This window comes from Nothobranchius furzeri, chromosome 18 (assembly GCF_043380555.1).
Source record: "Nothobranchius furzeri strain GRZ-AD chromosome 18, NfurGRZ-RIMD1, whole genome shotgun sequence".
NCBI classification, from domain to species: domain Eukaryota; kingdom Metazoa; phylum Chordata; class Actinopteri; order Cyprinodontiformes; family Nothobranchiidae; genus Nothobranchius; species Nothobranchius furzeri.
The window spans coordinates 24,526,021-24,546,936 of record NC_091758.1 but is presented as its reverse complement, the minus strand read 5'-3'; the positions used below and the strand labels follow the sequence as shown (position 1 = coordinate 24,546,936).

The 20,916-nt window shown below is 44.0% G+C and overlaps 1 protein-coding gene across 1 annotated transcript; it reads right to left on the bottom strand.

Moving 5' to 3' along the window:
- Positions 1-1,385: 1,385 nt before the first annotated feature.
- LOC107392129 (SLIT and NTRK-like protein 3) lies at positions 1,386-20,091 on the bottom strand. The gene is made up of 7 exons (XM_015969727.3): positions 19,795-20,091; positions 17,027-17,303; positions 16,664-16,915; positions 16,320-16,435; positions 15,153-16,070; positions 13,332-13,551; positions 1,386-2,723 (listed from the first exon to the last, which is right to left on the bottom strand). The coding sequence occupies exons 2-7, from the start codon at positions 17,240-17,242 to the stop codon at positions 1,590-1,592; spliced, it is 2,856 nt and encodes a 951-aa protein (XP_015825213.1). The 5' UTR covers positions 17,243-17,303; positions 19,795-20,091; the 3' UTR covers positions 1,386-1,589.
- Between the last annotated feature and the right edge of the window lie 825 nt (positions 20,092-20,916).

The following is a 20,916-nucleotide window of genomic DNA, read 5'->3' as shown; positions in this document are numbered from 1 at the left end:
CTGATCTCTCCAACACGCTGCACAGACAAGCTTACAGGCTTAGCATACCTCTAGCCATTTCATTCATGCACCGTTAAGGCAATGGAGGCGTGGGCGAGTGAGTGTGCATTTATAGGGGTCAGCGTGTGTGCATGTTGTGTGTGTGTGTGTGTGTGTGTGTGTCACACAATACCTGCAAGCTCAAAGGATTTTTATGTAGCACCCTTTATTGTAATTTGTGGGTCGGCGGTAAGAAGGCTGAACCAGATGCAGAATCATCCTATACATTAATGTCACATGATCCCATACAGGAGAGCTTCAACACGCAAAAACTAAGAATAAATATATTCACAACTGCCTCTACGATTGGTAGGAGATGAAAGCATAAAAAGTACCTCCATAAAAGATATTAATCAGTAGTTGATAGAACTTTCTTTTTTTTCTTTAATAAACAAAAAATAAAACAACAAAAAGTGTCGTTATATGCCCCGTTGTTTGTCTTTCCTGTTTTCCGTTCACTTTTCCTTTGAGAAGCTTTTAAAACTCAATACCTCTGTCCCTTTGTCGGCTGAAACAAAACAAAACGTGAAGCAGAGGTCCATGTGGCCTCATTAAGTCTGGCAGAGAAAGAAATCCAAAATGCATCCTTTGTCGCATCGTCCTCCAGTTGTTTTGATGAAAAAACAAAAATAAAAATGTATTAATTTCCACATCTTTTCCCCCTTTTTTACAAAATTCACTCTGAAAATCAACTTTTACTGGACAACTCCCACTCGTAGCCCTGTCGGGAATTCAACTGGGAAAAAAAAATCAAGTTAACAGGGATGAGATGAGGGAGAAAAACAGAACTGCATACGAATAACTCCGATACTGACTGGGAATACTATTATTTTTGGCTCATCCAGGGAATGCAATTCTTCTTGATTGGTTTTAGTCTCAGTAGTCCACCAGAGTCCCATCCATTGGTAGTCAAACCTCTTTGTTTAGATAAATAGATCTGTATTTATAGAAAAATAAGCACTGACCACACTGCTGGCTGTTCATTGCTAAGGCACTTGGCTAATTCCAGCTATTTCCCTTCTTCTTGCTTTGTCTCTGTCGTTTCTCCATCCTGGTCCTGCTCGCTCCTCACCTACAGGCTGTCATAGTTTACAACTCTGTGTTTGATGTTGTTAAGAGCTGGTGCTTCTCATCTCCACACAGGTCTTTTGAGAGTGATAGCATGAACCTGCTAAACGTGGTGCTTGGTAGACAAACCGACCCTCCGTGCTTCAGGACGGCAGAGGCGAAAGAAGAAAAAGTACTGCAGTGGTAACCGCAGCAGAAGTTTTGCCTCCAGGCAGAGATCTCGGATCGGATAATCCTTGCCAAATACCAACTTACGAGCCAGTGGGGGGGGGGGGGGGGGGGGGGGGGGGTTAAAATCTGACCTCAGCTCCAGGAATAAACATAATGTGTAGTGCAGTCCCACTCCCCCACAGGCTCCTCTCGAAGCCACCCTCTGTACAGGAGTCATTGTTTCTGGGTGATTCATCACCAGAGAGGGAGATGGTGAGGAGACAAGAGGAGAACAGGCAGCAAGAGGAGGGGGAGAGGGAGGTACAGGAGTGTTAAAACTGGTAAGAGCGATCCAGAACCTCCATGTAGTCTGGTGTGGTTTTCAGTCTGGGTCTCTGCTCTCCAGCAACAAGCTGGTTCTGGTTGTCATGGCCACCACCACCACCGGCAGCGGAGCCGGGAGTGGTGACCACAAGCATTTGGTCAGGTCTCACTTCATGTTTGGAGTCCTGGGTGTGGGGGTAACGGGGTGGGGGCCTCGCATACCTGTCTGGCAGCTCTCTGAAGTCGGGCGTGGGGAGTCTGAAGAGGCAGTCCACCAATTCCACTTTGGGAGTGGGGCCCTGGCTGTCGATGACCGTTGGGCACAGAATTCCATTCCCATGGAGGCCAGCAAGCGGTCCTATTGCTCCCGTCACCGTGTTGATGGGAGATGACGATGCCTCCCGGGCCCAGTCCCTCCCCTTCTCTGCTGCAGGGCAGTATCCTCCATCACAGCCCGTCGAAGCCATGAACATCTGCTGCGGTCGCTGTTGCACAGCCGCGTCCTGCTCGTCCTTGTAGATTGGGTTGCTACACATGTGCGCGGCTGCAGCCGGGTCCGGACCTTTAGGAGCAGCCTCTGGGGGTAGGATGGTGTCGTAGACGTGGTTCTGTTCAGGCAGAGGTAGAGACGGCTTCTCTGGGAGGCCGTGGTGATGGTGATGAGTCTGCTCGGTGAAGATTCCACATTCCATCTGGATGCCAGCCAGGTCCACCTCTCCCTGGCGACGAAACGGCAGCTTGTCCCTCCTCCTGAGGGCATAGGCAATGAGTGCCGCTGCCGCAAAGAATGCAGAGACAAACAACACCAGCAGGCTGAGCACTAACACCGACAGAGGGATCGAATCTATCCCTGGAGGGATGAGAGGTCCCAGTCCTGAGCTGGGGTAGCCAACCGATACGCCTCCATCTGCAGCGGTAGAGGTTGCTGTCTGCTCCTTCTGCTCCTGGTCCTGGTCCTCCTGGGGCTCCATCTCAGGGCAGAGCAGCTCCATAGGGACGGAGCGTAGGTCTACACCCTTGTTTTTTTCGGGAAAGTGACACACCACCTCTCCCACTACAACCACTGCGCTAAGCCCCTCGAGCCATCGCTTGAGCGGAGCTGCTTCACAGTTGCACTCCCACGGGTTCTGCTGCAGGTCCACCTGGAGAAATACATCACAGTACAGCACACTGTCATTGCGTAATACTACAATAATTACTGATCTGCCATGCATCGCAAAGTCATGAATCATCCTGCTAAATTAAAACAAAGGTATATGATTTTGCTGCCAGCTTTGGAATTTATATTAGTTATTTGGAAAATAAATGTTAAGCAACCACTCTGGTGAGGTGTCAAAAAGAAAAATGTTTAAAGTGTAATTTTTTCCTATCAGGAACCAGAATATATAGTATGCAAAATTAGTTTGGGGCATTTGCATAATAGGCCGTGGCTCTCTACGTTGATTAAAGCTTCTCAATGTTTTTTAATCCCCATAATAAAGTAAAAAAAACACTGATTAAAGTAAAAAAATAAACAGTTTTATTTACAGAATGACTTATCAGAGATACATTCCTACCTCTACTGACAACACAATACTGCAATAGGGTCATTTTAGTCATGTGTTACCGTTATAAAGACCACTGAGGGGTTTACATAAGCGTTTTCTTTTTCTTCTTTTTCATAAAACTCACTGGCAGGTTTCTGAGTGACGAGCATGTGAGAGCATTGCTGTGCTGTTTTTAACAACAGAGGCAGGATGTGATGCAATGCTCCCCTGAGCAATAATCCAATAGGCGTGCCCATAATTTCTATTTCTCATTGCCAGCTATTGACTGCAGGTTCTAAAACAAACTTGAATATTCACTTTGAAACACTTTGAAGGAGCGAAAAGCAGATTATGCACAAAGGGAATCACATCGGGTTGTATTGTCTGCAGGACTGATCTGTTCCACGTCTTTAGCAGTGACATTGGCAGTGAAAGCTGATATTCTCTCTGTCACACTTCCAAGGAGCTCACACAAACGCTGTCATGCTAATTTGGTTAGGCCACCTCCCTGGCATGCGGAGATAGATGAATGTTTTTCGAGATGATTCAGCATTGCCGTTGTGGGAGCCATGGAGCCACTCCTTCCCCATGCTTCACGCTGAACAACCGGATGGTCTTTCCCTTTATTGGAGCTGTTCTGCTGTGGGCTTTTGAGCAGAAACAACAGTCAGCTGCAACTTCAACTCAGTTTCAGCATTCCTGCTATTTAAGACGTTCTTAAAGAGGAGGCTCACTGAGAAACCATTATTTTCTTATTTATTTTTTTTATTGATCACTCTGAGTTTCACATGAAGGAGTGAAAATAGGCCTCTACCTCTAATTCCTGCATTAACCGCCTGAAGAAAATAGACAGGGAAACACTCGGGTCAGAAAAATGCACACAGGTCTACATCACACTGTAAATTGGCCTTCATGGACTCACCCATCTTGGCTAAAGATGGGGAAGGCTGTTTTTGATTTAGCGTCCAGGAAACAGCCAAGAACATCTTTGCAAGTAGAAGCTAGCTGTTAGCATCAGCAACTTCAAAACATGGCAGAACTCCTTCAGGCTTCTGTTATTTGTGTTATTTGTAGAGATAAAACAACAACATCGCAGAGCAGATGGAGTCAGTGGTAATGTTGTGTTGCTGCTATCCAATCTAAATCTTGCAAGTTAAGGATTGAGACTCAAAATCCTGCAATTTTTTTGCCCACCTCGCCCACCCACCCACTCCTCCAGCTAACATTGTCCTTGGAACTTGTTTTTCCGAGAGAAGTTAGCCGGAAATGATGCAATGAACTCGGAAGTCTGACCTGCGAGCTTGTGGGTTTCAGAGGACTGCGAGATCCCAGATTTAAAGATGGCTGCGCCCGGTGCTACCAGGAAGTAGTTATCGTCTTTTTTTTCTCATTTATATGTTCTGTTTTCTTATTTTTGCTGTTTAACAGCAAGTTGTTTATGGTTGTTATCAATAGTTACATTGTTGTAAAATGTAGCATTGCCACCAAAACTGACTTCTGTTTATGGTTTTTACTTTTGCTGGTGTATACATTTCTACAAACGTTTTTCTGGTTGTATGTGGCAACTGTCGAAGGGAATGTGGGTCACAATTATATAATGTGGATAGTACTTGGTTACATAATTATTTTGGTTTAGTACTCAACAACGCCGGTGGCATCCATTTTTTCCGAGTTGGAAGCTGGAAAGCAAAACGAGCCTGTTAGGTCGCTTGCTGCTCGGAAATTCCGTGTTCCGAGGACAACTGGATCGCACGATAACGTCTACTTCCTGAAACAGGAGCACTAGAGCTTTTATTCTACAGAAATCGATTCACGACTCACGAGTCATTCATTCATAACAGTGACCACAGCAAATGAATACCTGTCAAGTCTCGTGGGTTTTATCCCTCATTTTCTCACTTTTCCTAAATTAGTATTTTTCCAGAAACTTCCCTAAAACCACACACCCCTAATCTCACGGAGACCAAGGAAACACACATGCTCGCTCTCCCCACCCTGGAACTGAACCATGACACCATTTTTTTTCACATTGCTTCATAGAGACAATCTTACATCTGTCAGAAATTCTTGAAGCATTTTATTGTTTGCTTTCATGCAAATCCCCGGGACGCCATCGCTCTTCTCATGTGCAAAGCATCTGTTCGGTAAACACAACACTGTTTACGGTTTACACGCCTGGTCACCTAGTGTGTGATTTGCTGTCAGGTTGTCAGTCAAAATGCTATTATGACAGAAAATTATAGACTGTCACTTAACCCGACAGGTGTTGCCAGGGTGTGAAAGCATTACTCTGTGTTTCTATCAACATGGAGGCTTGTTTCAGTCTGAAATGCAATTCCAATTAAGAGATCAGTCCTTTTTAATATGTTTTTATAGCTTTTGCAGCCCGTATGATAATCAGGAAACCCTGAAGTCAGAAAAATCTTCAGGCTGGATGAAACGAAGGAGTCAGTTTATTTGCACTTTGTGGGTTTTCATCATTAAGACGGAGATCAAAGATCAAGCAATAACTGACCAAGATTTATTTGAGAGCCATAAAAAATTCACAACGGGGGAGAAATTCGGCGAACCGTGTGTCTTTTAATTGATCGCTTCGCTCAGACCACAAAACCCTGTCCATCATTAGGTTTGCTCTGGCTAAGGAGCCGATAAAAGCAGGTCTGAGATGTTATGGGAACTTTCTGGTGACAAAACGCCCCTGGGCTGTAGCTCCCTTAATACAGAGGAATTTGTTTCTGTTTCTAGAAGAACACATAGAAAAATCATATTTTTTCTATGTAACATATATAATGTGAGATGACACAAAGCCAGAGAATCATGTCATATCACTCCCTTCTGGAATTTTCTGTTTTTGCACACTTTGATTTTACGAGTTTGGATTTTTTGAATGCTTTCCAGGAGATTTCCTTCATTGTTAAAGTGTTGTCATAAACTTTCATATCTGTGCTCCCTTTGCCCATAACGTATAGTTCCACATTAAACAGCGATTTCCCGTATTTCCCCGAGCAGCTTTAATAACCCCTTGAGAAAAGTCACGGAGTTGTTTCTATACTGCAGTTTGTGTTTCATGTGGGTGGAGAGAGAGAGGGAGAGGGAGAGAGAGAGAGAGAGAGGGGGGGGGGGGAGAGAGAGAGAGAGAGAGAGAGAGAGAGAGAGAGAGAGAGGGAGAGGTAGTAATAGCAACGAGTAAGAGTTTCTGGTCCATTGAGGCCTCTGTTGGTGGAGAAATTGGCATCTCTGCCTCTGTGTGATCGCTAAACTTCACTGCAACGGGCTGAGTCTAGAAAGAGCTCTTTGATCATTTATTCTGTGGGAAAACAAATACAGACTTTTAATGCTGCAGGATTACGTATCAATTTAAATGTTTGGGACTGCAAACAGTAAATATGAAGCAGTGACATAATGTTTATTTTCACTTTTTTTTGTTCCTTTAAAAATGAAAAAACCAAAACAAATTGCAGCAAGGCCGTGAATGTGGAAACATGCTGATATTAAAATAACACCATAAAAATTAGTCTGACACTAATTATGTCCTGGCACATTATCCCGTCCTTTACATAATTAATACAGATGGTTAGTAAAACTAAATTACTCTTATCTTCATAGTAAGAAAATTATGCCCCTTCTTTTGTTCCAAAAGAAATCACCACTGACGCAGAGTTAATTTGAGTCACCAAGAGGCCGATCCCGCCCTCTTAAATAAAAACATAAGCCTGGAAGTCTGGTCAAACTTCCTGAACTCATAAAAGCCCATAATGTCAGGAGTTTCTGCTGAGCCACTGTGTTTAGGCGTAAAACACCTGTGGTGGGTGTGTTTTATGCTGTGCTGGGCAATTTCAAATGAAAAATGAGTTTGTGTTGAAAGAGGATATCATTTGTTTTCACTGCATAGGCAAATCAGCTGCTTTTATTGTGTTGACAAAAGGTAATACACAGGATGTGCAGCCAATTAAAAATAATGGTGATCACTTTTAGAGGGGGATCTGTATTGATTCATATTTTATTAAGACTCTTAAATGAGCATGTTCTTTAGGTAAATTTAGAAAGCAAAAAGCTTTATATCCATCTTAAATATTCTATTAGCTTTAGGCTAAAGCGCTAACTGATGCTAACCAGCAGCTATTTTTGTCAGACATTTCTTCCATTTAAAGTTTGCTTTTTATCATCACAGCTCTCATATTTTCATGCCAGGACTTTTATATCTTATTTTGGTTTATTACATGATTTTTTTCTTTTGCATGATGACTAAACTCCTTTTAGCGTGTACTTGAAGGTCAAAGGTTTACAAAAATCAACTAGAACGTCTGTCAAAATCAAACATAGCTTCTTTATGCTTGAATAGCTGTGGCAGCTTGATTAGTTTTCTTTATTCCAAACCAAAACAAATGGACTTTTCAATTCAATTCAAAAATGCTTTATTAATCACAGAGGGAAATTGTTTTCCAGGATTTTTCAAGATTTTTCACTTTGCATCAAAATAATTTTATCAAATTAAAGGGAAAGGTAGAAACGGCCAAGCTTTTAATATGTAGCCAGATAGCTGGCTGAGATACCACTTCTGTTTCCCGCCCTCCCGAGAGTTGATGGGGTTTTTGTTGTCCTGGTTTGCATGTGAGGTGTTTTGATCACATGCCTGAAGGTGTGAAGCTGCTGTGCATTGCTGTCTGGGGATTAGATTCAAAGCCACATTGCAACGACTGGAAAAGTAAAACCCAAGGCCTCCTCCTCTGTTCAATGTTGGTTTATCTCTTTTGATAAAAATATCTTATTTTCACTCCTCTCTCAGACCATCGATCTTCTCTTTCCAAAACAAGAACAAGCCTGCCCTTTAATAGTTAGTTCCTTATCCTTGGGACTTAAGAGGAAAGCCGAGTCTTGAACTGAAGAGCTGGCTCTTCTGTGTTGAATGATAGAATTTTTTTAGTTCCTCCTAAACAACGGTCTGAACTCTCCACTCCACACTGATCCACATTCACGATGCCACTCAGCTTCTGCCGGGTGTTCCATCCTTTGGAAGAACTACTCTTTGACAATCCTGTGTCGCGTTTATAGAAAACATCCCTTTTTTAGACAATTCTGTTAGAGCTGGGTACTGATTCAAATTTCTAGAATCAATTCAATTCCGATTCTCAAGGGTTTTAATCGGTTATCACAATCCAATCCAATTCAATCTGTTCCAGTTCAATATTGATATGGGTCGGTGGTATTGAAACACTTTTTTTTGAGCTGTTACTTAATGATATTCCCCTAATTCAATGATATAGCACTGGGTGAGTTAGAGTTCACCGGGGGAAACTGTATTGAACTCTTCAATCGATATTTGAATCGATTCAGTTTGATTCTTGGAATTTTTATGGGAATTGATTCAGAATCGATTTTATCAACACAGCACTAAATGATGTCCCATATGGAAACATTTTCCTTTTCACCTGTTATCATTTAAATTTTATGCAAACTCTTTCTAGAATTGTGATGATTTCACAAAGTGGTGCTTCCTCGATGTGTCTCTCTTCAAAATTCAAGAAAATGTTCCACTTGTGGGCACCTACTAGGAACCCACACCCTGGATGACTGAAATCTGGCATTCCTATCAGTTGGTACCAAAGCAGAAATACCCAATGAACACACTTTCATCGGCTTGTTTTGTTAACAATGGTGAACCCAGTTACTGAGCACAAAAAGAGAAAATCCTGGTTTTCTCAGGTCCAGTTCACACGACATGCTGGTTTTTCACTATATCCTCCAACTAGTGTAATGGCTCTAAAGATAATCACATCAGATGTTCCTGCAGAGTGTGGTGTGTTAAGAGTGCTCTGGTCTGCTTGTAAGGATGTTGGGACAGCTCCAGTCATAAACTGATGCTTTCAGACATGTTGTGTTGTTATTCCCCAATTTTCAAGAACAAACAATCATGCTGCCAGTTGAATGTGACGTTTATCCAATCAGAAAGTGGGGTAACAAAGCGCACCGCACATTCTTTCTCCACCATGTTTGTTTGCTCAGAAGTCACATTTGATCTCACCAGATTTCCCGTCTGACCAGAGTATGTCCATGTGTGAAATGGATTTGTGTAGTTTTTCCCACAAGGCCAAGGGTGGACCAAAGTTGCTGTTTCTGTGACTTTTTACCACAAAGTGTGGGGTGTCTCAACTTTTGAAAATCCTCCAACGGTTTAAAAATCCAGCAGTGTGGACTTGCTTGCATTCAGGTTACATCAGGTTTGATGACATTCTAAGGAAAGTTAAAGAGCAAGTCACCCCCCCCCCCCCCCCCCACCAGAGTATAACTCCACTCCCACTTCATGTTTGAAAAATGCAACAAATGCTGTTGCCTGGCAGACCGAGAGGGCGGAGCCACTAACAAATACACACACACAGGCTCACAACGGCATTGTGACATCATAATGTACCAGTTTACGTCATGGCATACCTCTTAGCCAATAGCGGTGGCAGATTTAAATTCAAATGCAGTGCAGAGTTTTTACCTGACGACGGCACAACACTGCCAGTTTTAGGCAGAATATTTAAATTTTAACTAAGATGCACTGAAGTGCCAAATTATTGACTACACATGTCTGCAGTACAATTAGACACTAGTTTATTTAGTTTATCAGCAAAAAAAAGTTTATTTGGGGGTGACTTGCTCTTTAAGTGCAGCATTAGTCGTATTTCCATTAGCAGCTAAACGCTACCTTGGTTAGTGAGTGGTAACTTCAGTGGTCTGGCTGGTCTTCTACATTTTTTCTAAACAGGTTTGACGAATGGCTTGTGGGTGAAACAGTAAATCCTGTAAGTGGACTTAGCTCAGTTTAGTTTTAGCCCCTTTTGACTCAAAAAGACTTTTGTATGCTTGGCTTTTCTCTGCCTAGCTTTAATTCATACTAAATGTGCTTACATTAACCTTAAACTAACCAGAGCAGTCAGCTCATGACTTTAGCTCGGAGCAAGGTTTTTAACTGGGACAGAGGTTATGCAGCTCTGCTAACTCTGGCTCCAGACAGTAAATGAATGAACCAGGATATTTCCTCCTGACTGATCTGAATACCTTGCTGTTGCGGCACAGCGCCGCTCTATCCAGAACTCTGTGTGCGTTGTCATTCTCCTCTTTTAACACTGCAATGTCATTTGTCCCTTTTAAACTTGGTGTTACTTTCATCAGACGGGGGATTGTTTCACAGGAGCTGAAACGTTGCCACAGGCGAGTTCTTCCATTACAGCTGGCAAAGACAGGAAAGTGTTGGCCTGGAACACAACATGTTCTCAGCAGCTACTGAGAAAGACATATGCATCCCTGAGTTTTTTAAATATATAAATATATACATTTTCTTGGCGTCCTTTCAGATGCGTGTTCACTCAAGCAGATTTTATTGGGATTAATATTATTATCGTTTTCTCGCTTTAAGGCTCAGTTGCTCTTGTGTTGGCATTCATTTTCCAGACGAGAAATTACACACACTACAACAGTGTTAATTCCCTCTAAAATGTTAGACTACTATTTATTTATGTACTTTTTTCTAAATACCAGTGACATTTTGTATCAGTAAAGTCTAAGTAGGTGTAACAGAACAGTCTGAACCTTTTCTGGTAATGAGCTTCACTTGACACTGGTTTATTAGGAATATCAGGATGAAGAGATGTTTTATGTCAGCCGTGACCCACAGCCCGCGTCCATCTGCTTCGCCCTTTTGATTTTACTTTGCAAACTCTGGATCCAAAAACACACACCAGCGCCTGCCCAGAAAATCCCCACACCCTGAGCTTTACACAGACGGGTGGAACAACAACAGGTGACGTTATTTTCTGCAGCATTGACGCAGCTTTTAATGAGAAATAACAAACCCACTGAATGTATGGTTTCAGCTGTCGTGGCACAGATCTTTATCCCAGCTATAGCAGTTAGGTTCAATAAATACAGCTCCCAATTTGTGAAAGCTTAAACTCTGGTGAACATCAGAGTAAATACTCTTATGTGCCGCGGTTCCTCTAGCTCGTCCCTTCTTAAGCAACCTGCAGCTAAACTGCCTCACCCACACAACCTAAGATCAGGGATTTTTTTTTAATGCACCAAATGAAAACGGAAATTCACAATGACATTAAGGCTAATCTACACCCACCTTGCCGCTTTCTGCTCTGGCTGTCTAAGAAAAACCCAGTAGACTAAATATGCTGAAGTGAGAGGAGGCCGTGAGGTAGAATATATACATATATATATATATATATATATATATATATATATATATATATATATATATATATATATATCACTATCGGTGTATTCAGCACAGCAACCAATCCCATAATGCTGCAGTCAAATATGAGAGGTGAAACCCATCAACGACAACAGAAAAATCATGCTAATGTAACAGACGTAATGGTTTCTACAGTCTATTTAGTGAACGGTAAATTAATTTAGACCACATTTAAACACTTGAAGGGTTTAGCTTACTTCAGTTTAGCTCCTGACTTATTAAGACCACTTATGCAAATGAAGTCAATTGCAATTTTCCAACTGGAATACCTGAGGCACAGCCAGAGTCCCACAAGCTGCAGCTCAGCTCTCAGAACAACAGATGATAGAAGAAGACTCCAGCTGCTCCAGAGGCCAGAGATCAGGGGCTGCAGACGAGGCTAGATCCAAGATCTCATCTGCTTTTATTTGATTCATTAAGCTGAGATGATTCTGTTTATTGCATGCTGGCAATCAATAAAACCGTTTTAGTGTCATTGTCTGACATTTAGGAGGAATTGGCTTTACAATATGCATTTTTGATTAGGAAATCAATTAGGGTCATTCGGTTCAATAATAACAATTTTAATTGACAAGCTGCCGAAGTGAGAACTTTGGATGAGTAAGTTTATCGCTGTGTTTGTATCTCAAGAAGGCCACCGTAGAAAATCCAAAAAAACGGATAAAACCTCAGTCCTTTTCTCCATTATTGTGCCACAATGGTTTCTATCCAAGTGCCGACATCGTTCTGTTCCATAGCATACCATCTATAATGTTAGTGGGATGAATGTTCATATTTTGAGTGATAAAAAGTGTCATTTTTTATATAAATGATAAAATGTGGCAGTTAAGGTTCCCTAGTGTGTTCAAAAACAAACTAGCTGACAGCATTATGTGGAGAGCAATAGATTAATTCTGTCATCGAGCACAATACAGCGCTGTGAAAAAAGTAATGGAACCCTCGACTTAATAACTGGTTGTAACGCTCTCGGTCTTTGTGATAACTGGTAATGAGTTTCTCACATCCCTGAGGAGGAAATTTGCCCACTCTTCTTCATGAAATTAGTATCATTCAGTCACACTGAAGTTTTCCAGCATGTTTAGGGTCAAAGGTCAAAACCTTTTCATGCAGGTTTTTTTTGTTGGTGAGCAGAATTCATGATTCCATCAGCTACAGCTAAACAGCTCCAGACCATCACACTACCATCGCCGTGTTTGAATGTTGGCGTGATGATGTTGTGCAAATGCAGAGTTAGTTTTGGGGACCATCGAGATGCTTTTTGGCAGATTTGAGATGAGCCGTTGTGGGCTTTTGGGTCAGCTCTATAGATGTTGTTCTGAGTTATTTTGTTCTAGAATTAAGAATAGAATAGAATAGAATAGAATAGAATAGAATGTCCCTTTATTGTCCCGCAGTGGGGAAATGTTGACGTTGGGTTCAAAAAAGAACAAAATAAAGAAGAATAAATAATTAAAATTAACAAAAACAATAAAAAAATGAAATACTGTGTAGAAAGACAAGTAGATTATTATACAGAGTGAGAACATGAAGGGAGCAATGAGCTGATGAGATAGAATTTCTTTAGAACGGGACACAATGTGTTGCATTTTGAGATCTTTAAGCCTATTTTGTTATCAGACAGATTCTTTACGAGCCTGACAATAACCCAGTTTGGGCGTGGCTGGTGCAACTGGTTTAGATAGCCTTTTTTCCTTAATAAATGATCGTGATCAATTGAAGATGGCTTGATCTAAAACAGCTGGTCTGTAAAAAGGGGCAAAAATGTTTTAGCAGCCCTGTAGAAAATAAAAACCAGCCCTACATCTGACTTAACATTATTTCAAGGATTCGACCAAACTTTCATCATCTAATATGAATTATTTCAAAAGATGCCAGACCCTTAAGTTGACTTGCTACTGCTGGCAGTTCAGAAGCACTTGAAGCATCAAGCTCCTGCATCATTCAGTAAATAACGTTAGTAATAAGTTTACACCAACCTGCACCAGTCCTTTGAGGTGTTCCAGCACTCCCTCCATCGGGAGCTGCAGGAAGAGATTGTTTCGCAGGTTGAGACGAGCCAGACTGACTCTAGAGAAAACACCGAGAGGGAGCCTCTGCAACAAGTTGGCATTGAGAAATAAGAGCTGAAGGGAAGGCATGGAGTCAAAGGTGCCGGGATCCACCTCACGGATCTCATTGTACTCAAAGTAAAGGTACCTGGAGTCAGGAGGGAGAGGAGAAAAGCGTGGTCTGAATGATGGCATCAAGGTGGAGAAATGCTTTGTTAACCTTGCTGTTAAACAGAATGAAGAGTTATTTTTCATGTCATCAGAAGAAATCTAACTTCCGTTCACCGCTCACAAACTGATCACATCTTTTGGAGTTTCACTCATGTTCAGAATCAGTTCTCAGAATGTGTTAAATAAAAGTTACATTTTCCATTTTTAAATAATAGAAACCAGTTCATGCTAGTGATCCAATATCCCTTTATTGCTGAAATAAGAAATAGATCTGGTTTAAATTACTCATAGTGCTTCGTCACTATTAAGTCACTCACAAAGGCTAACGAGAGGTTAAGAGGAAGACATTTCCAGTGTCCATGGAGGATCCTCATTATTGATTAATAGTCAGATTAATGGGTCTGTAGATTTTCTTAAACCTGTCTTCAGATTTAGAGACTGTGCAGCTGAAATCAAAGGCTGAGTGATGCTGTGAATGAGAAAGCATCAGAACTTGTCATTCTTCAGACGGAGGAGTGTGAGCACTGATCTCTTGTCCTCATCAATGTTTCATTTACAGACTGCAGATATGCATTATTTGCAGATGATTCATCTCTGAAAGCCTAATCTGACAATATACATATGCATAACTCTGACAAGGCCTTTTTATTAAAATCTCATCTTTTCCTTCCCAAAAAAATACTAAATCCTGGCATCATCCAGACGCCTCACTGTCTTATCCACACCTCTGTGTGTGAATATAAAAACGTTCATTTTCACATTGTCACTCATAGCAGGCTTACGACTGAACTGGAGCATGTCATCAGACAGTGTGACTAAGGCCTAGTCCACACGTAGCCGTTTTTTTTTTTTTTAACGAATATCCACCCCTCCAAAAACTTGCATCCACACCACCTCGTTTAAAAAAAAACTCTGTCCACACGTACCCGGACAAATACGTTGTTAAAGACATGCCAGACCTGTAGGCGGCAGTACTTCCCCCGTTTTTAACCTCGTCCTTCGTCTGTGGTCTTCCGCAGGGAGCAGTAATTCCGCTTGCAAAAACAAACAAGCAAAAAGCGCTTGGACAATTGATAAAGCGAGCGCAGCTCTGAGGGCATCCATGCTGTCGGCTAGTGTAAACACAGGTCGCACACATGTGATGTCAGCATTTTTTTGTCGCGGAAAGTGACGTTGCGGACCTTAAAACTCCGGTTTTGTCTGTCCACACGCAGACACCCAAAACGGAGAAAACGCAGATCTTCACTTTGGCCGGAGTTTTTAAAAAGATCCGTTATCGTGTGGATGACAGGCCAAAACGTAGAAAAATATCTTCGTTTTGGCAGATCCCCGGCTACGTGTGGACAGGGCCTAAGTAATGACAAACATGGGAGAGTATGGGCTCCTTCTTTTCAATCAAACTCCAGTAAAATGGTAATCACAGTTTGCCTCTACGTGCTGTGCCAGAATTAGTGGGAAATTAATTTCAACATATATACAAACAAATCTCTAAATGCCCAAGATGACATGTGGTTTTGAGATTGTTTTAACTGCAGTGAAGTGAATGATCCAAGAGAGAGAGAGAGAAAAACATCTTACCTTAGATTCTGCAGCCCCAGAAACATGTGGGGGCTCAGTCGCCCCAGGTAGTTCCCATTCAGGTAGAGGCTCCTCAGGCTCATCAGGCTGGAAAAGGCCCCCTCCTGCACGTACGAGATGCGGTTGTTCCCCAGGTGGAGCAGGTCCAGGCTGGAGAAATTCCAGAAGTCCGTGTGGTAGATGTTCTGGATTAAATTTCCGCTCAAGTAGAGCTTGCGGCCGTTCAGAGGCCGAGGTGTGAGCTGGGACACGTTGAGGAAGCCGCTCTCTTTGCAGTTGACAGTGAGACCAAGGTCTGTAATGTGCAAGTTGCAAGTGCAGCCGATGGGGCAGATGATGGGGATGGGGGGCCGTGTTTGGTAACCGGCCACGGGGGGCAGCAGACTGCGGGAAGTGGGGGATGTCCTGGAGGGCCGAGGCCTTTTAGTCGGCCTCGGCTGCCTCTCCTTGTCCCTACGCTCTGCTGAGGAGGAAGATGATGAAGTGGAGGAAGGGTGAGTATTCTGGCGGGATCCGTGCACCATGGATGAAGGTTTAGTGGGCCGGACTCTCCCGGGATGTGAGTTGGGTTTAGAGTTAGGGGGCAAGGCCTGAGGCTTGGATCCAGCTGATGGACCTCCCCGCTCGCCCTGCAGCTCTTTATCTGGCAGATCAGCGCACAGTTCTTTGCGGGGTATTTCCCTCAGGTCCTTGCCGTGAAGGTGGAACGGGTATTCACACGTGACGTCCCCGACCACGGCCGTGTAGGGGATCTGACCCAGCCACTGCTGGAGCTGCACCGCCTCGCAGCCACAGTTCCAGGGATTCTCCTCCAGCTGCAGCTCCATCAGAGAACGGCCGATGTACTCCAGGGTACCAGCATAAGCTAGGCTCTTCAGACGGTTCCCCCGCAGGTCCAAATGAGTCAGCGACACAGCTCTGGTGCAGGAGGAGGAGGACAGTTAGTTAGGTTAGATAAAAGGACAACGTCAAAAGAAAACACACCGAAATGTTCAAGGAGTCTAAAGAGGAAAAGTCTGGTTTTTATTTGATGATTCATTGATCGTGTTTGGTGTCTGCTACAGTGACACAGCTCCAGCAGAACACTGCAGCTGTGTCTGACGGTGATATTTCCATAGATCAGTCCTGTCATAATTAAAAATGTTGCTGTGAAATAATTAGTCTAACCTGAACAGATGAGCAGGCAACGCAGGAATCAGGTTGTCATTCAGAATGAGAACCCGGAGCTTGTAGAGAAACCTCAGAGCGCCGCTGTCAATTCGTTTGATCACATTGTAGTCAGCCTGCAGAAAAGGAAGAGATGACACAAAATGGCAAAGGTGTCATTATCGAAACTGCAAGCTTAAGCACTATCCATCTTGAGAAAAAAAGCACATCTTTTTTTTTTACCCCTTTTCTCCCAGGATACCTGCTGGACATTGATTCTTTCTGGCACTTTTATTCTTGTGTTAATTTGTCAATAAAACAGTCAATCAAGGATAATCAACTGAGATTGTCTCCTCGGGCCCCACCTGGAGGTATTCCAGCGCCTCTAAACCAGCAAAGGTGTCATTTCTGAAGACTTCCAGCTTGTTCTCGTGGAGGTACAGGCGTCTCAGTTTTGCCAGCCCGTTAAAGGCTCCCACTCGGATGTCCTGGAGTCCATTGTTGCCGAGATTTATCGACACCGCATTGCCAAGGTGCTGAAAGCCGTTGCTATAGAGACGTCTTAAAGAGTTTCTCTGCAGGTTGAGTTTGAAAGGGCGGACCCAAGAGTGTGACACCTGAAGGATTAATTAGATTATTAATCACAGGAAGAAACATTTCATACAGGCAATTTTTTTTAATCTGCAATGCTGCACCATCACGATCTATTTCAGGAGGAAGAGTATTACCTGGCTTCCATTAGTGAAGCTTCGCCCATCGCAGTGCACGTGCAGCACACCTTCCTTGACCTCACACGTGCACGGCTCGAAGCACGGCTCGTCCACTTCCTCCTCGGAGTTGTCCACCAGAGGGCTGTGGGTGGAGGTGGGGGTAGGGGTGGGGCTGTGCGACGCCTGGGAGAGGCGCACACAGCCCAGGGCCACTGCCAAAGTGACCCACTGCATCCTGCTGCTTCTCCCTTTCAGCTCAGCAGCCTGCAGGCCGACATCAGGCCGTTTTATCGCACTGCAAAAGGAGAGTCGAAGGCGCATAAACACACACGCACACGTGGTTAAAATATGGGCCAAAGTAGTCACATTGGGATGAATCAGACTGGTGATGCATCATAAGCAAATTCAAGTGGTCAGAAAATAAATGTTAAATCGCACAGACTGTGGAACCACAAGGAAAGAATTTCATTATCCTTGAATAAGGATGTGCAACTGGAGGCCCTCATATGAGTCAAACTATGATAAACAAATGAAATAAGCTGAAGTCAAGGCTTTGAAGAAAGGAGCTGTTCAATCTGAGCAGCTTTTCAGCGGCTGCAGCTCTGGTTTTTGTTATAAATTCAAATAATGACAGTGTCATTGAAAAAACAAAGACACACACATGAGCTAGCTCACCTGTGAATCATGTTAGAGGGTTTTTCGGGGGGGGGGGGGGGTAAATGAAGTAGGGCTGTGTGATGAATATATTCATGTGTATTCTCAAATGGCCTGCGAAGCTGAAATGCCACGCATGTGTTGTTTTAATGTATGCGATATGAATATGAGTAAACGCAAATCAGATTCATGACACTGCCATCTAATGAGCTGCTCCGTTTGATAGGATGAATGGCAATCAGACCAGCTGGGATTTATCAATTGGCTCAACGTGTCAGGTTACCGATGGCCATTGGCTGGAGCAAATCTCAAGGGTTGACATGGAAGTCATGCAGCGACAGGCTGGGACGTGAACTGTTGGTGAAAGTGATGGTGATGAGGAGCAGAATGGCACTGTAATAAGAAGAAAGTGAGAACCGAGTGGCACGAGTCGTGCCAAACGAAGAAAACGAGAGAAGGAAGGAAAACAGCTGATAATGCAGACTCTTGCACGGGGATATTTCCTCTCAAGTCTTAATGAGATCTAAATTGGATAAAGCATCTTGATCTGCTCATACAGTGTTGAACACTACCACACGAAATGCAATAATGATCATGATGGTATGGTAGCTGTAATCATCCAGCAATAATCTGGCATCGGCGGGTTAGACAAGAAGGCAGCGGTGAAAACATCCCCACCCGGGAGAGGAAGAGCAATCACAGAGGTGATTATAACGGGGAGAGATGAAGAGAGAAGTAGAAGCTGGAGAAAGAGGAGGAGGAGGAGGGCAAGGTGAAGGAACGGTGTACTGGAGAGACAGACAGATAAGGGGAGAGTAATGAGCAGAGGTGCAAAGGAGGGGGAAATGGGTGAGGATGGAGAAAGGAGTGGGATTGCATAAGCAGTAAGAAGTCAGTCAAGGCTGCCACTCAGGATGAGAGCTCGGAGTGAAACAGCTGAAATCTGATATTGATTACATCAAAGCCCTCCTCTTGCTCCTGCACGCAATGTCCGCCCGCCTCATGGAGAAACGGCGCCGGAGCCAAGTTCTGTGTGTGTGCGTCTGTGGGTGTGCTGAAAACAATGCCACAAAGGTCAAAGCATATCCAAAAAGTGTGCTTTTAAAGCCGTGCCAAGAACAGAAACAGGTAGCAAGACACGTGTGGATGAGTGTGAGCTTTCATAACAAACCCACAGAGCTGCTAAAGGTGCTGGACGAGCTCGGGGAAAGCTCAGGAAGCTTCATCTCTGCGAAGGATGCAGCTCCTCCATGAGGAAAATTCAACATTAGAGAGTTTTTTAGAGCATCTGTGCTTCTTAGGACAATCTAGGCTAACATACTTAGTGATGTCAGACAAACTGGAGCACGGCATGACAGAGAGTTCCAGTGGGCCTCCTCTCTCATCCAAGAAGTGCATTGTTTATCACTGGGCAAGAAGAACCCCTCCTCCTCCTCCCCCCCCTTCTCTTTTACAAAGGAGATCAATACCGAGTCCAGATAGACCGCTGGGATCCCTCCTGCTAGATTCTGCCTCGGTGGATGGCTATCTCTCCCTGATGAGAAGTAACACAGTCAACACTCAAGCCTCTCTCTCGGATCAGCTAAGTGGACCAGTCAGCAGTCAGCATAGCTCCACATCATTGTGGCAACAAGAACTGAAAGGACTCATGTTGACTGAAGAAGCGCAGCAGAAAACTCTGTCCATCTGAACGTGTCAGTCTGATTTAAAAGCCCGACACAGGTGTGGCTTCCCTCCATGTCTCTCCTGAGTCTCTGAGTTTCCCTCTCTTCTCTCCCCTCCTCTCTCCTCCAGACCTGACGCAAGCGAACCAGAGATGACGGTCACTGCTCGTTCTCCTCACCATATTATTCATGTCACATAATTCCACTGTCTACCTCTCTGTCCTCTCTGGCGGTCAGAAAAACACACTCACCGAGTCTCACACTGGCTTTTACATGGGCCCCTGCTCCCAGCACAGACCCTGCACTATCAGGCAAGCAGCAGCAGCAGCATCACTGATCAAATGCACAGGGCTATCAGCCAGAAGAACTCACAGGAAATCAATCAGAACATTGCAGCACATGTTGTCACAGTTCTTTGGACTAAAGCGTGAGCTTGGTCATTAAAAAAGAGCCTATTAAGACATTTACCAGGCTATGTATGGAAATCCTTAGCAGAGTAACGTAATCCAATTGCATTCCTCATTGTCTGCGTCTTCCCTCCAGCCTCTCGGATCCACACTGCGACGCTCAGCAGAGCAGGGATGCGGGTAATACTCACTCAGTCCGCCGCCAAATAATTAAGGAACGACCGAGAAAACACTTTAGAGGCTGACTGTCGACATGTCGTTCACGTTCAGCCGCACTCTCTCTCTCTCTCTCTCTCTCTCTCTCTCTCTCTCTCTCTCTCTCTCTCTCTCTCTCGCTCTCTCTCTCGCTCTGTCCTGTAGCGGATGAGGGAGGGAGGAAGGGGTGTAGGTGGATGTGAGGAGAGAGCTGGAGGGGGACCAGAGCAAAAGGGGGACGTGATAAGACTGCAATGAGGTAGAGGATAAAAAAACGAGAGGGGTACAGAAAGGAGGAAAATGAGATTGTGGCGCAGCGACATCGGACGGGGTTCGAACCCGTGTGGCGAAGGAAACACCTCTTAATCTGAAACACTAGCGGGTAGTTCAGGGTTGGTGAGAAAAAGACTGGGGGGGGGGGGGGGGGGGGGGAATCGGAGTTGTTCATGCAATGTGAGGCGGCGCGCGTGCGCTCACTTGTAGCTAAATATATGAGACATGAGCGCGCGTGAGTGGTGGGAGCGAGTCTAGTTTGCCGTCATAAACAGATTACAGAAGAGAGTCCCATAAACTTTCTACTCACGCGCGTGCGGCGCGGTAAAAAACACACAGACCGTTCCGCTATACCGACAATAATTTATAATCTCATTACTTTATTCATTTCTTCTCCTGCCCTTAAGCACCCACGGATTTCGTAAAAAAAAAATTAAGAAATAAAAAATAAAACGATGAGTGCGTTACCATGGCGACTTCGCACCAGCTGGCTCGCCAGAACACGTGCGCGCGCGCGCCTGTTGAAAGAAGCAGCGATGACTTTTATGAGCGGCGCAATAATAGAGCCGATTCTGGGTTGATCTAAACGCCTGTCAGGAGGTGGGAGGTGGTGAGGACCACCCCCACCCCCACCAGCCCCTCATCCGGGGAATTCACTGCTAGGTGGCTGCTGGGCCATCAATACCGCCTCTAAGTGACAGCTATAGGGCCTCTG

Bases quoted from the DNA above. Each gene is read 5' to 3' on its own strand.
- LOC107392129 (XM_015969727.3), bottom strand. From the start codon at position 17,242: ATGCAGTGGGTCACTTTGGCAGTGGCCCTGGGCTGTGTGCGCCTCTCC. The intron at 16,916-17,026 runs GTAATACTCTTC...TTAATCCTTCAG, and splicing joins GCTTCACTAATGGAAGCCAG to GTGTCACACTCTTGGGTCCG. The intron at 16,436-16,663 runs GTGGGGCCCGAG...CCTTTTCTGCAG, and splicing joins AGGCGCTGGAATACCTCCAG to GCTGACTACAATGTGATCAA.